The sequence below is a fragment of the Notechis scutatus genome, chromosome 5 (genome assembly GCF_049901735.1).
Source record: "Notechis scutatus isolate UNSWTSFEM ecotype Mainland chromosome 5, rNotScu1.2, whole genome shotgun sequence".
Taxonomy (NCBI): domain Eukaryota; kingdom Metazoa; phylum Chordata; class Lepidosauria; order Squamata; family Elapidae; genus Notechis; species Notechis scutatus.
The window spans coordinates 91,580,261-91,596,813 of NC_142013.1; the positions used below are offsets into that span (position 1 = coordinate 91,580,261).

General features: G+C 36.0%; 1 protein-coding gene across 4 annotated transcripts in view; it reads left to right on the forward strand.

Annotated features, from left to right (window-relative positions):
• PCCA (propionyl-CoA carboxylase subunit alpha) overlaps positions 1–16,553 on the forward strand; it is a 232,525-nt gene that overhangs the window by 73,804 nt on the left and 142,168 nt on the right. For all 4 annotated transcript variants that reach the window (XM_087967316.1, XM_087967315.1, XM_087967314.1 and 1 more), the window contains 4 exons: positions 3,187–3,265; positions 8,556–8,658; positions 9,809–9,903; positions 13,030–13,180. In XM_087967316.1, coding sequence (XP_087823442.1) covers positions 3,187–3,265; positions 8,556–8,658; positions 9,809–9,903; positions 13,030–13,180 — 428 coding nt within the window. The remainder of the gene's footprint in view (positions 1–3,186; positions 3,266–8,555; positions 8,659–9,808; positions 9,904–13,029; positions 13,181–16,553) is intronic.

Here is a 16,553-nt window from a genome sequence, read left to right on the forward strand (position 1 = left end):
TGGTTTCTTCTTGGATTTCTTGTTTTTCTTTCTCAGTGGTATTGTGCTGGTCTGGGCTTCTACGATCATACTTTTCAGAGTTTCCCAAGATTCTTGAGTTGTTTTCCCCTTTAGGATTTTAATCCATGGAATCTTTCCCAAATTCTCTCTGAGTTTATTAAAATCAGCTCTTTTAAAATCCAAGACTCTGATGTCATTAATTCTGATTCTGATTCTGATTCTGATTCTGATTCTAATTCTAATTCTAATTCTATCCCTATCCCTTTCCCCCTTCCCTAAACTAAGAAATGCAGAACTTAATAAGTCTTATGGTTGTTTTGAAACGTAAGACATAGTTGACTAACTTTGTGACCTTGCACACGAGGAATGTTTTAATGAGAATTTTTCTTCCGAAACAAAGCTAAATTTCTAGGTACAAAAAGCAGTTTTGGGGGAAATGGAAATAGGAGAAAGGAAAGGCTACAACCACAATTGTGTACAGAATTTCCAAATAAAATCAATATAATCAGCCCAGTTATTATTTATTATCCCCTTGCATAAGCTGGACCTTTTGCTTTAATATTTTTAGGTAGGTTCTCTTTGTTCTTCTCCTGTTTCCTATGTATTTTTTTCAGTTTTCCAAAATAGAGCATAAATGAAAGCCAGATTCTGTGGGGAGATTAATTGGCGCTTTGTCCAATTAAGGATATTGGTTCCATCTCTAGGTCTATTCAGCAAATCAAATTATGTAGAGCAATATTCCCCAACCTTTTTGGCTTTGCGAATTGGTGGGATGGGGAGAGGGGATGGTTCCGCATGAGCAGCTGGTGAGCGCGCTCATGCAGCTCCATTTGCAGAAGCAGTAGGCATGCATGCCCGCTGTTCATGCAAATCGAACTGCACACATGCTCGCCTGCTGCTTCCACAGCCCAGTTCTGAATGGGATGTGGCCCAGTACTGGGACATGGCCCGGGGGTTGGGGACCCTTGATTTAGAAATTAAGCCCACCTTCCTAATATCTTTTTTTCAGAATAGGAAAAGTGCAGGCATCTTTTCACCACTTCTAGTTTTATTTAAATGAGATATTCTAGGGGGGGAAATGTTATTATAATATTGGTAATGATCAGAGCTTCATGCAATTTGTATTGATATGTAAAGGGACTGAGTAAAGAAGTAACACCAAAGTTTGGTGCTTTTTCATTTCCTAAAAATAATCATCCAGCATGAAGTGTGCCCATGCAAAATAGTGATTAATCTGTAGTTCACTCAATTCAATTTTCTACCCAATACACAATATGACAAATGTTGAAGTGCTCCAAAGATTGTAGAGAACACACCATATCCCATTCTGATAGTTATTCATTGATTCTTGATTGATTAATACAGTCTGTAGAGATTTCTTACATTTCTAGGGCTCCATTGATGTCAGAGATGTCTCCCGGTCTTGGTAGAGAGAAGGGTTTTAAATAATAGTAAATATTTTCTATAGTACTTCATGAAATTGTCCCGGAGTCAGGATCCTTAGCGTCAGCACCAGTTCTTTTGCAAACAATTTCTATGCTTGTTTCAGAGTTGCCACTAGGTAGTCAGAAAGAACCCCAGTATAATTTGGAATGTCCAAGTTAAATTCTAGATCTAAACCTCATAAAAACAAGCAATTCATGCTAAAATCCTCAGACGATACAGAAGCAAGTTTCTATGTAGGAATGGCACAAAACTTCTATACAGCAATGTGTATGTAAGAATCTTTTTTTGCCATGAAAATTCAGTTGACATAGCGCAAGATAAAAATGTGAAGCTTAATAACCAAATCACATAAAATCTGTATTCAAAATTACGTACTGCTGTCAAATTTTAAATTGTGTCTAACTTTGTGCCAACAATTTAATTAGTTGGAAATAACATTAGCCAAAAAAAAAGATAGACATTTCTTAACTCTTCATCTAATAATGCTTCAGCAATGATAATGAATACAGGTAAAAATAAAAAACCCTGAGAGTTTCCATCATATATAACAATATCATAGTATATATTGGCTATAATCTTATCATTCTGTTTCATAGAACTAATTATCTTCTTTAATACATAATATTCCTTGTGAGGTGAAGTGCTTGCCAACTCTTTTTCTTTCAACTCCTTTTAAGAACACAAATTCCAAAAAAATTATATTTAATAAAGTAAGATCAGATGGTATCAAATCTTGAAGGTCATTCTTTATGTGGTAGCAATCACCAATGTAAGTAAATAGAAGAATGGTAGCTGAATGAAATACAGTACAGGTAGTCCTTGACTTAACAACACAATTTGGACCAGAATTTTCATTGCTATGCAAAGCAATTATTAAATAAGTCACATCTGATTTTATGACCTTTCCTGCCACAGTTGTATTACTGCAGTTGTTAAGTGACTCGTGATCATTAAACCAATCTGGTTTCCTCCATTGACTTTTCTTGTTGGAAGCTGGCTGGGAAGGGTAGAAATGGTGATCACGTGATCTCAGGGTGCTTCAACCATTGTAAATACATGCTGGCTGCCAAGTGCCTGGCTTTTGATCATGTGACTATGGGGATTCTGTGATGGTTATGAGACCGAGTACAAGTTGTAAGTCATTTCCTTCGGTGTCATTGCAACTTTGAATAAATTTGTTAAATGAATTGTTGTGACTTGAGGACTACATGTATACAAAGTTTATTCTAAAACTGAAGACTTATTTATTGATCTTTCTATTATCCGAATAGTGGTGATTTTCCATAGTTTTGTTTAAAATGTGGATAACCCTTCTCAGAATGGTCTGACTGCTTCATATTTAACATCTTGGTGCTTGGATTGGACTAATGAAACAGTGCCATTAATTTAACATACCTTTTTCTTCTGTAGGTCTTCATGTCATGTTAATTTGAAATTCCAATTTCTTTAAAAAATGGTTTTGCTTATTTGCGGATCTTTTGATGAAAAGACAGTGCTTTAGATATTTATTAAAATGCTGTGTTTTATTGGTTGTTGCTAATTCAATCTGATAAACTTAAATTCAGGAGATTGCTGTCATTAAAACAACTGCACTATACAGATAACGCAGCTTAAATTCCTCTTCCCAGCAGAAAGCTTTTTAATAAGCTTGTTATTGACCTTGTCATTGAACATGTGGTCAGTTGTCATAAATGTATGATCAAAATTTAAATTTCCGTCTTAATTGTTCCCTGCTGCTAGGCTACCCTGTGATGATCAAGGCTTCGGCAGGTGGTGGTGGAAAAGGCATGAGAGTTGCATGGAATGATGAAGAAGCCAGGTGAGATGCTGTCCAGAAATCAGTTTTGATGACTACATCTCTTTTCAAATCCAACGATGCCATTATTTCTTTTTAAAGCTCTCATAAATTATGATAAACTAGAACTTAAGCAGAAAATGGGCAAGTTTTTGCTCTTATTTAGGCAGTCTATTGCAGGTAGTCCTTGACTGATGACCATTCATTAAATGATTCTTCAACATTATATCAGTGCTGAGAAAAGTTACTTATGACCAGTCAATAATTTGTGTGATCATGTGATCAAAATTTGGGTACATGGCAGCTGACATGTATATACAACGGTTACAGCATTGTGGAATCATGGGATTACTATTTATGATGTTCTTGGGGTTTCCAGCAAGTAAAGTCAATGGGGAAGCCGGATTCACTTAACAACCACAAGACTTGCTTAATAACCGCAGCAAAAAAGATCATAAACTTGGGTGCAACCCATTTAACAGCCACATCATTTAGTGATAAAACACTGTTTGTGGTCTGTGGTGCTCCATTCCAAGGATAATGAACTAGAAGTCTCATTTTCCCAATCAGTATGACTGTGGGCAAGGTGAAATGATCCTGCAGAACAGCTAACATGTTAACATGGGGGGAAATGCCCTGGTGTACCTTAACACTTTCTTATAGAGGACTTTTGTATATATGCATATATATGTTTTTTCTCTCTCTCCGTATGATTCAACTATTATTCTGTAATTTTATTAATAAATTAGTTACATTAATCCCATATTTTCCAGAAGCTTGGGAGCCTGGAGCAAAATGGCACAGCTTTTTTGTGGCAGCACTTATTTTATTTAGCGGATGGCAAATACATGGACTTATAGTAGTTCAAATATTAATGTCCAGTCCACCCAGCCAGTATGGCAGCACTGATACCATGGAACAGCCCTTTGATTAAAATCAGGCTAGCTGCCTTCTTGCTAATTTTTTGGGGGGAAATTTGAAAATGGAATGGTTTCATAAAGCTTTCCCTTGACTGTATAAGGTATATGATGCCATCCTTTTTTTTTGGTTTTATTTTCACTCTTTTTTTTTGACAGTTTTTGTTGCTAATATTTGTTGTGCTCCTCCTTTTATTTGTGGTAAATTATTTCTATTTATAGTTTGTAAGCTGTTGAGAGTCATTTTTGATTGCAGTGTGATAGAAAGGTGTTGCATATGTAAATAAACAAATCCTATAATGACATTAGCTGATTAATTGTTTACACGATTTGCTTTATTCACCAACACTGTCCAATTAGTTTTGTCAATAGAAAATGACTGCTGAATTTCAAATATTTTCAGTAACTAAAACAGGATTTGATTACACTTTTGGAGAGAGGACTCAAGTTGATGGGGCTGCTAGGAAGTATGTGTGTGTATGTTGGGAAGAGCCACAAATAGCTTCCTCACAACCTCATATCAGTTTGCATGTCAACTGAGGAGGGTGTTTAACATATTCTTCTTCAGAATCCTAGCAAGCCTGGTTACTGATTTCACCAATCTTCAATATCTTCAGTAACATTATTGCAAAACGTTTTTGGCTTTATCTTCTTAATCAGGGATGTTAAACTCGATTTCATTGAGGGCCGCCTCAGGATTGTATTTGGCTCGGTGGGCTCAGTGAGCATGGTCAGGGTGGGCGTGCCCAGCTTGACTTTACTTGTGTCAGGGACGCCTGTGGTAGTCACCAGCGAAAACGTAGCTCAGGAAGCCAAGCTCCGTTTTCGATGACAGAGGGCTGCAGGAGGCTGTGGCAGCCGAAAACGAAGCTCCTTTTTCACTGGCAGAGGCACCGCAGGCTGGTCCTTTGCTGTTTCCAGGGTGGCCCTGTGGGCCAGATCTAAGCACCCCACGGGCTGGATCCAGCCCTCAGGCCTTGAGTTTGACAACCCTGCTGTTAATGATTGCTGATTATCTGAAATTAATAATAACAAGAAAACACCAGGATGCCAACACCAGGATTCTGCATATTTTAAGGGGATATCCAATCAGTATTTTGTACATATCAACTTTATTCATACCCTCAAACACATAATTTAATTGTTAAATTATGCATCTGAGAAAGAAAAGGGGGATCATTCATCAACAAACTCATTTCTGCAGTTGAAAGGAATTGAACCTGGAGTTGACTTACCAGTTGATGGCCCTAAATGATTTTGATTGGAGTTTTAATTTTATTTTATAGTTTAGAAATGTGATTTATGAAGTTATCTTGAAATGGCTAGGAAAAAAATGCACATTAGAAACTTTTAAAAAGTAATGTAAATTATGGTCAATAGGCCAATAATTTTATATGCTAATTTATGTTGATCTGAAAGATTTTTCATTTATACACATATTAAATATGAACATTTCCCTAAAATGTAGAAATTCCCAGGCAACTTAGTCATTGTTTATTTCTTTTTTATTATCAAATAACTTTTTTGTAAAGGTTTATAATGGTTTTTGCATTTGTACAATTTCCTTCCTCCGTGGATCATATACCATGGGAGAGGAGAGCAGGTTAACATATAATGAAAAAAAAGAGAGACATCTTGGAATTAGCAATAGATTTTATATGTCCTATACATTTAATAGAGATTCCTCATGTGCATGGGTATAGAGTATTGGGTAAATTAAATGTGTGTATTATACTTCATTTGCTGCAGTTATGATTTTTATTATTGAGGTTTTTAAGTGATTTAATAGAACTTTTAAAATAAAATATATTTTCAAACATTTTATTCAAAGAAGATTTCAGGAAGATTTTAAGAACTACAGAAGCATAGAAGGGATATAAAAAGATTATAAATATGTAAAGGAAAAGTGAAAAATAACTGTATTAAGAAGAGAGACAAATTTCTAAATAAGTAACTTCTCATCAGCAGTTACAAACATAATAATTGTCATCTATACCCTTCCATATTGCATATTATAGTTACCTTGTTCCCATAAATATTTTAATTAATAAATCCCCAAATTAGTAGTTTATTTTTATCTATTTTCAGCAAGAAGTCTTTAAAGGGTTTCCAGTCTTTTTAAAAAGTGGTTGTATTCTTCTTAATCAAACAAATCAATTTAGCCATTTCTGCAATCTCAGCCATCTTCATAATTTTCTCTCTTATTGATGTTTCTATAGACTTCTATTTTTGTGCATATAATAGCTTCCCTGCAATTATCATATTAAAACCAATTGTCTGTGAGACTTTTCTAGTTGAGTGTTTGTAAGTTCCAATAAGAAAAGTTCAGTTTCATCTGAATGTTAATTTTTAAAATTCTCTGCATCACCATATGCATTGGTGCCCAATATCTTTTCATTTCCCCCCAAATCCACCATGCATGATAAAATGTCCCTTCATGTAGGTCTTCCATCTTTGACTTTAGATGGAGTAGTACTTCCCCCTTCAAGGATGGTGTACAATCTGGGGATCTTTCTGGACTTGCAGTGTGGCAGCTCTGGTCAGGGAGGCATTTGCACAAATTCATGTGGAGCTCCCTTTCCTAGATCGGGGACTGTTCAGACAGCCACTCATGACCAATTATTTTGTGGATTGTCTACAACATATCCTAAATTTGAAAACCATCCAGAAGCTTCAAGTGGTTTAGAATATAGCAGTGCAAGCAATGATGTACATACCTCATGTTCCAGAAATTTCAGTGGCTGCCATTTGGCTTCCAGGAGTGATTCAAGGTGCTAGCTGTTATCTATAAAGAGGAAGTATCAGAATAGAGGTGGTTGATAGATTAACAATAGATCCCGCCTTCCTACCACTTTGCTCTCACCCTCCTCATTGAGCCGCATGGCTTTTTGTATTAACTTATTTATGTTTTTTATCCTATACAGTTTTTATATTTTATGATTGTAAAGGGCAGCCAATAAATTTTTATTAACAAATGAACAAATCCCTACCTATCATAGGCCCAGCCTCCCATATTATCTGTTTGGCCACTTTGTTCTTACAGAATCCACACTGGATTCCTTTAGTGTAATCTAAAACAGCATTCCCCAACCTTTCCGATTCTGCGGACCAGCAGAAATGGCAGAGAAGGGAAGAGGGGATGGTTTTGTATGCATATGCTCACCGCTTTCACAGATGTAGCCGTATGCATACGTGCTCGTCCACCACTTCCATGGACTGGTCCAAATGGGCTCAGCCCAGCACCAGTTTGTGGGGTTGGGGACCCTTGATCTAAAAAAACATTGGAAGCATACCTCCTATGTACTAATGCTTGCCTTCTGGAACGAGGTTCCTCTGAGAACTGATTGCTATTGTTCAGAACAGCGGTAAAGACCAGCTGTTCACCCAGGCCTTTAGCAGAGGGAGAGTAAGATCCCTTGCTTCATTCCATCTGGTATGGGGCACTTTGATCTTCTAATGATTTTGTTGCAATTTCTTTCATTGTTGTGAGCTACTCAGAGAGATTTGGAGAAAGTTGGAATACAACTTTAAGAGATTATTACTATTATTTATTGATTTTATTTATTATTCATATTGTATAGCTGTCCATCTCTCCAAAAGCAACTCTGTGTCACACACAATAATAGAATAAAAACCCCAAATGTAAAAATAACACATATAAAAATGTAAAAATCTACCTTAAGAAATAAATAGCATAAAAAAAAACCCAAATATATAAACTCCTAGGTGATGAGAGGATAATACTCTTTTTATTGTACAAATGTAGGTCTGCAGTTTTGAGTATTCCAATGTGACATTTATATATTGAGGTAACGGATGATGATGTCTGCAGGAGATGGGCAGGATGCAGAGTTGGAATGCAAGAGCTATACCCTTTGAATATGACCCGCTGTATGACAGCGACACACATACATAAAGGATGGGGCTTCTATTGTAACAATCTGTGTGCCATCTTATTGGTTTTAATGCCACGGGATGCAGATGACTTCATTATAATTTTATCTGAACATTATTGGTAAAGTGATTTGCTGTTGCCTTTTTCAGAATGTTTTTGACTTCTTAGTTTAGCCTGTCAATTTTCCTTGTAATTTCTTGCTCAGGTAGTGACAGGGTGAACACTGCCTATTTTCTTTCAAATCAGTTAAGGATGAGTAGGTGGTACCACCTGCAGTGTTTTTTTGTAAGATTTAACATGCTATAACTGGCTTTCTTTTGTAATACTTATGAATCATGGCATTTATGCCTATAAAATCAAAATGTACCCATTATTGTACTTTCAGCAGTTGAGGCCTTTTAATCCAAAGCTATTTCTACATGCAGGGTTTCTTAGTCTTTTATTAAGCAGAAATAATATATTGTCCATATTTCTAAATGGATTTCTTTTCTTGTTTATAAAGGGAAGGTTTCAGGTTTTCATCTCAAGAAGCTGCTTCAAGTTTTGGTGACGATCGGTTATTAATAGAAAAATTTATTGATAATCCTCGCCACATAGAAATTCAGGTTTGTGTTTTTCTCTTTCAACTTTCAGTGTGGAGTTGTTATCTAGGTTTTGATGAGTTATTTTTTTCCTTGTATTGTCCTTTATTATTAAATTAGTAGGAATGATTTTTCATGCTAAAGGAAATGAAGAACTTAAACCTGAGAATATTTGTGTATAAAGAAAGGTTGTTGAATTGAAAGCCACTCAGTAACTTAATCTAACACTTTGTATTATAGAACATTGAGATTAAATAAAACCAGTTTAACATAATTTATTTGGCAAAATAGTCCCATTATTATTCCTTTTTGTCCAAATGATGTAATGTTACAAACTGCCGTACCTAGAAACGAAGGTGTCTGCATGCCTAAAAAGATTTCGATTAATGTTTTCCTTAATAGGAGCTGATTCTGTAGTGTGTAAACTACTTTTCAAGTACAAATTTTAAAAGCTTTTTCTTTTGGATGAGGTTGTCTTGGTTATCAGTTTTTCACCAATATCACAAGAAAAGGATAGGCAACCATTTTTGCTGTATGAAAAAGATAAATAATCCGTAATAGGACAATGCCTTTTAAATCAGTGTAGTAAGTTGAGGGTAGAGGTTTGTTCTCTGAGCTTGTGGTTTTCTTCTTATAAGGAAGAAATATATAATGTGGTCAGTAGGTCTTGTGAGTAGTGTATCATCTAGTAAGTGCCCCAAAAGAGTCTGAAAGATTTCTTCAGGCTTTTCATCAGGATGGTAAACAAAAGTTGTGTGTGATATCACCACATATATACAAAAGGGGCACATATTTCATCATGATGTTGTAGTGTTTGTTCATCATTTATTCCCCACCCTTCTTTGGATGACCAAGCCTAGTGTTCTACCACTGTGAACCTGACTAAGCAAGATGCTGGAGTCTATTCAGATTTTTTCAAGGTCAAACTCCTCAACCACCTTCTAGCATATTTCCTCTTTTTACAGTATTTCTTTCATGGAGAAAAAACCTAAACTGAATATAAAGTGTAATATTTATTCTTTTCCTTACTTGGATAGAACAAGAACAGATAGATTATTAATTAAAATAAATGCTCTGGAGTACCATTGATGAAATATTTTCACTGAAACTAGTAGATACTTGAGGTAAAGAATGAATGTACTTTTTAAAAAAATTAACCCTGAGTTCTTATTAGGTATTGGCTGACAAACATGACAATGCATTATGGCTGAATGAAAGAGAATGTTCAATTCAGAGAAGAAACCAGAAAGTTATTGAAGAGGCACCAAGGTGAGTGCAGTGTACTCTTCTATGAGCATAAAGAAAATTTAATAAAGTGCTAAAACTGAATTGTATAACTTAATGTTAATAGAAATTAAGGATCATTGAACTGGTTGCTAATCTGAAGTCCTTTCATGAGCTTCAAAAAAAAAAAATTAAACTAGTAAACTGCTATATTTTAATGATTGCAATATTATTTGGTGATAATGCTTTGTTGCCTGAAAATCTTTTGATGAGAGATTTCTTTATTGCTTCTGATTCCTTGAGAATAAAAATGTTATATTTTAGCTTTTCAACCGCTAGAGTACTTTTAACAATAAATAGTAGCAGATAATTTCAGAAAATAGAATTACATCCTTATATGATTTTTCCATAGTATTATCTAGATGCTGTATTTCCTAAACACTTTTTAAATGAATAAAACCTTAGTGCCTTATTAAAGCTCCCCATTGAACTGCAATCTGGCACGATAGTCAGAGAAAATTTCAGAGAAATTCTTGGTTTTTACATACATTTCATAGTTCATACAAGATATTCTCCTTCGGTCCAGACTATCATGTTTCCTTTCACTCAGATGTAGATTGCTTCCTTCCAGAAGCAGTTCTTTCAGAAATGGAAAGAAGTCATGATTCAGATAACTGCTGATGCATGACAGAATTGCCCTTGTGTGTATGCTCATAAAGGTTTCTCTGGATGTAGGCTTGCACATACTAATGAAGAAGGAGGTGAATTTGTCATAAATCCATTCTCTGCGTGTACATTGTTCATTAAGACAGGTTTCCAACCCCCAGGCTGCAGCCCACTACTAGGCTGTGATCTGTTTGGAACCGGGCCACACGAGCGGCTGGCCAGTGTATGCGCGTGCACAGCTTGTGCGAGCAGCGGGCTGGTTTCTCTTTCCTCCTGCCAGGCTGCCAAGCCATAAAGGTTGGGGAACGCTGCACTAAGATATGATTTGTTCTATTTCTTTGAGGTAAAGGTTGAATATGCAGGAGTGATGTTTTAGGAAAACAAGAGTGCTGTGAATATTGCAGATCCTTTTGAAATAATACTCCTTTTATTTATCCAACTGCTATGTCCCTTCTTTGTTTTTCCTTCCTTCACTAGTGTATTTTATTTTCTTAGTTGATGAGCAGGCACACTGACTTTATTTATCTTTATTCCTGTATGTTGCCTGGCTCCTTTATAGAAACTTAATAAACACAGATTTTAAAACCATTTTGAACACAGGAAATACCTTCTGTTGCACAGTTTATTCTTTGATTCTCTTGCTGTTCAGATAATTATGTTTCTTTGATTTACCACAGTAATATAAGAAGCATAGCAACATACTTGTTGGTCCTTGCATTGAATAGGGGTAGATGAGAATAGCTACAAATTATGAGATTGCACTTTTTAAATGAAAAAAAAAATCTACATATCTGATCTACTTCATGTGTCTTAGGCATGGTTTGATAGAGAAATGGGAACGTTTGAAAAGGTAAATAAAAACTTCGAGTGTTTTGAAGTACGATCAGAATACAATGAAAAGACATTGCCAGGGTATATATTTTTCTGAGCTGATATGCCTTTGGCCTCTGGAAGATGATATATTTAGTGTCCTGTAGTGAGGAGACTTGCAGGCTGGGGAGCAGTCTTGAGAGTGAATCCCAAGAGGGCTTCACAACTGTACTCTAAGGCAGAAGAACAGCTGTGCTCAGGATGGAATGAAGAAGAACCATGCTGTGTAAACAGATGAATCAAAGTAAGAAAAATAGAAAATTAAAACTTTCAGTTTTGGAGTAAAGTTGAGACAATAATTTAAAATGCAAGCTGTTACTGTCATTGGATGTCAGATACAGTGTTATAGGCTAAAGTTGAAATGGTAATTCAGTTTGAAGCTTTGGGATTTCTTTTCAGATTTTTCTCTGAAATATTCTATAATGCATTACTCATTTGTAAGTACGAAAAGCAAGTAGACTGTAAACGTCTACATAAAACATTGCAAACTGGACATATTGCATACTTTTATATACTAAGTCATAAACGTAGTAATGGTTTTTTAATTCACTAGTATTTTTAAAATTCTTAGAATGCAAATTATAGCTGTGCCTCATATTTTCTTCTAAACTTATTGTAGTGATTTAGTAAAAGTTGTGAAAGAAAGTTTCATCGATTTGTCTATCTGGTGCAATAATACTATAGTGTTTGCATTTTAAAGGACTAAAATATTATTTAAATAATCAATCCTATTACTAAGCCTGGCATGTAACAGGCATAATTTGTACACAACGTGCAGCCTTTCTAGTAATTAAAAGATCAAAAGAAAAGAGTTGAAATAATTTCAAATAAAGCCATATTTTGATTGTATAGCATACAGGTATGTGAATATAGGATTCAATTCTTTATTTCAACCATTTGTTTCTTTGCTTCAATTTTCCTGGACTAGTCCACCTTGGAAACATCAAATTTTACTCAGAGGCTGCTGGAAACAATTCCATAACTAATCTCATGATTTTCTTGGCCGCATTTCCAGCCTCTCCCAGAATTCTGCCTGTAGTTGTTAAAATGAGCACACCTTCTTTATTTCTGAAAAAAGAAAAAAAAATCACGGGGGGTATTTGCTTTTTTGTATATGTCAGGAAGCATCTGTCCCTTGGGGGAATGTATACTGTGTAGTCAGCAAATAGTCTATAGTAGTGCTCCCCAACCTTTCTGACTTGGTGGCCTAGCGAGGGGAGAAGAGAGGGGATTATTCCCTGAGAATGGCAGACGGGCATGCAAAGGCATGTGCAGCTCCATTTGTGTGAGCAGCAGGTGTGTTCACCTGTCTCTCGCACAAATGGAGCTTTGTGCACAAGCGCAAGCGGTCGCCACTCGTGTGAGGGGCACTTTGTGCACAAGCACAGGACAGCCACAGCTCACCTGAGGAAAGCTTCATGCATGCGCAGCCCGGTTCCAAATAGGCTGCGGTCTGGGAGTTGGGGAACCCTGGTCTATAGAATTATGAATGTACGTTAAGCAAGCATAATTATTATTTTACCTTTTTTCTTTTATATTTCAGTTTCTAAAAGGCATAAAATAGTCAAATTTATTTTTACAGAATTTATTCCCCCCCCTCCACTTCTCCTCCCCCCATTTTCTTTGTATACATAGTACCTTCTTGGATTCCGGAACTCGTAAAGCTATGGGAGAACAGGCTGTAGCTCTTGCCAGAGCTGTAAAATACTCATCAGCAGGAACAGTGGAATTCCTTGTAGATTCAAAAAAAAATTTCTATTTTTTGGAAATGAATACCAGACTGCAGGTACGTGGGATAGAAAAGATGGGAGGAGGGGAATGTGTTTACGATTCAGGTGGGATTAGAAATGATTTTGTAATGCTAAAAAATATGCATGACTGTATTTTCAATTCCTTCAAACCCAACCGTTAAGAAAATACTTTGTCCGAGGTAGATTTCCTCTTCTAAATATATATTTATGATAGAAATCTGTTCAAAAATAATATTTTTAGTTAATTTTTAAATCTTGGTAGTAGATAAAAGTAATGACTAAGTACTTCTGTTTCAGTCCACATGGGATGTTTATGTCAGTCATGTGTTCTCTCATTTATTGAAACACTATAAAGTAGATAGTTTCTGTTCTGCCAATAACCTTGGAAGGAGGTTACCATGACTTTAGAAACATGTCCTATATACCCTGTTGCATTAAGTTGAGACATTTAAACACACAGCTAAGTTGCTAGACCTCTGTTCACAATAACTTTTATTATCAAAAATATTTTTCAAGTTTGATTTTACTTGGAGCCCCTCCTCTCAGTTAAATGTTCTGAACGGTGTGCTGTAGGAATGTACGGTGACAATGTTCAGTTAACTTCCTTTCTTGCTTTGCTAGTGAAGGGGTTCTAACAGTTCTGTTTCTGTTAAGTGCAAGTTCATAGTTGATTGGAATAGTACAGGTAGTTCTCAACTTATGGAAACAATCAGGACTGAAATTTTCATTGTTATGCAATGATGTTGTAAATGAGTTCCAATGAGTTCCAATTCCCAATGTTAACTGAATTCCATGGTGATTAGGCATGGCAATTTCCTTCCGGCTTTCCACAATCAAAGTCAATGGCAATCATGGCACGAAATTGTAAGATATGTGAGTGGTTGGTGTGGTACAAGCTCAGAGGGACTGGAGGAGAGGGCATGAATGGGGGACACCTACTCCAGAGACTTGCAAATTTTCCTCCTTCTGGGGAAGCCAGCAAGGAAGGTCACAAATGATAATTATGTGATCATGGGGCATTGCAACTAATTGAAATTGGAAGCCAATTGCCAAGCATCCAGATTGTGATGATGTGACCATGGAAGTGCTGGGATGGCCGGAACTCAAAGGATCAGTTATAATCACCATTTGTTCAGCACTGAGGTAACTTGAATGGTCACTGAGTGAAAGGTTGTAGAATGAGGACTGCCTGTAAGCAATGGTTTACTGTAGATTGTTATTGGATTTTATAATATGTTTGCCTGTATTGAGAAAGAAGAGTGTCGGAAAGACGAACTCTGATGCTTACTGGTATTTCTTTTGCAATGGCAAGGGTTTGTTGTTTTATTTGCTATTTTGAGCTTAATGTCTATTTCACTATTTCATTGTGATCACTGAGGAACAATGGAAGCGAAAGCCTTTCCAGATGGAGAAACCACTATAGTTGGAAAGAAAGATTATTTAAATGTTGTTTAGACAATTTGAGAAGATTTGTTCTTTCCAACTTTATCAGAAATATACTAACCTTTAATTAGAATGTTTGTCAAGTACATTTCTCTAATTTTTCTGTCTTGGTTGCATATTGCCTCTAATTAGTGTTTCAGTTTGAAGTTGGTGAGTAGCAATCTTACTGGCCTCATCACCAGTTTTCCCAGTTGATTTGTCACTTTTCTCCAGCCTTCAAGTTTGATGTCAGTTAGCAGACCTATATCTAGTCGTTCTTTTTGTTTTTCCCCCCACAAAGAATCAAATTTTAAAATCCCGATGACCCCCCCTCCCCATTTAACTCTACAATTATAACATTGCCAGATGTGTTTTTGCTGACAGTCACTTTGAATGGGGTTTTCTCCTCCTCCCACTAGTATCTAAGTTTGGTGTTTGGCATTTCTTTTTCTTGCATACTGCCTTATCTATATTATTAGTGGCTGCATTATAAATGGCTCTCCTTTTTAATCCCTTGTGCAGGGACCCTCTTTTAAAACTAGTTATAATTTTTTAAAAAATATTTATTTAGGAGCAAGTTCAACTTATGTTGTATTTCTTTCTTGCTTTTTAATTTAGTTCATTAAATGATCACCCATTTTTTCTTTACTGTAGTAATGCTATGCTGATGCTAGAAAACAACAGATAACATATGGTACATACGATATGGGAGGCATGCCTATTGCAGAGAAAATGACAATATTGCATAAAAACTGATATTAGAAGCTGTTGCCATTCCGATCTGGCAATTAGCAGTGGTCCATGTCTCATTGCCATTTAGCCACGTACACACAAATTTTCAGAACTGTCTGAGTAATGTATTATACTGGAAACATAATGCCAAATTCTCATTTGATCTACATATAAAAATGTGTAAATGAAAAATGTTCTTCTGTACTGACCCTTTAGCTAGATATACTCTTTGAATGTGTTTTAAGAAATCCTTGATTTTGGCTATTTTACCAATAACTATACTCACAAGTTTCTTTTAAAGAAGAATTGCCTTTTGAAAACAAAGATTGACACAAATATAAAGAATCAAATTATTCAAATAGTTTTTAACAGAATAATATGATTCATAAAGGTAATGGTTACCTACATTTTCCTAAGACTGACTAGAAATGTGAGAATTCAGGCCATGATTAAGCCTGCTTAGGTCTGGAAATAGATCACTAAGGAAATGGGCTTTTATCGAACTGAAAGATGGTAAAACATTTGGACTGAGGGGGGGAAAAAGAGAAAAATGTAAGCAGAAGGGCTTTATAAGGGGACAAATGTTTAAGATGCCACAAACAGTTTCATCTTCTGTTGATGTAGAGCAGAGGTGTCAAACTCAATTACGTCATGGACCGGATCATGACATAATTGTGATGTTTTTTGCCTTTGCGGAACTGGGGTGGGTGTAGTCTGCACAGGCCATATCCGGCTCGTAGGCCGCCAGTTTGACAGGCCTGATGTAGAGGATTACAGAAATGGACTTGAATAAAATAATAACTGTTGGGAGGACTTCAACGAGAAAATGGAAAGATGTGAGGAAGAAACTCAGATTGTTCCACCTTGATTTTCTTTGATTTAAGAGAGAGGGAAGGAGCTTTAAAGATTTTGTTGTTATGGCCTGTATCAATAAAGTGGATTTTTTTGGTATGTGTTTTGGTGCCTGTTTCTTGACCTGGCGTGCCTCAAAGGGGCTGACACTTGATATGCAAGCTTTAGCCAATATGATCATCTCAGCACCTGAATACTGCGATGGATCTTTAGCTGAAGCATTTTTGGCAGACAAACTTCCAAGCATTTAAGAAAGAGTTTGTTATGGCAATTTTCTCTCTCTTTGGCAAATGTTTTATTTGAATTGTGGTTTTTTTTCTTCATAAAATAATTGCAGTATGTATCTCTCATTCTCTTTGGAACAATGGTACATGATTTAACACTACTGAAACTGGATGAGCT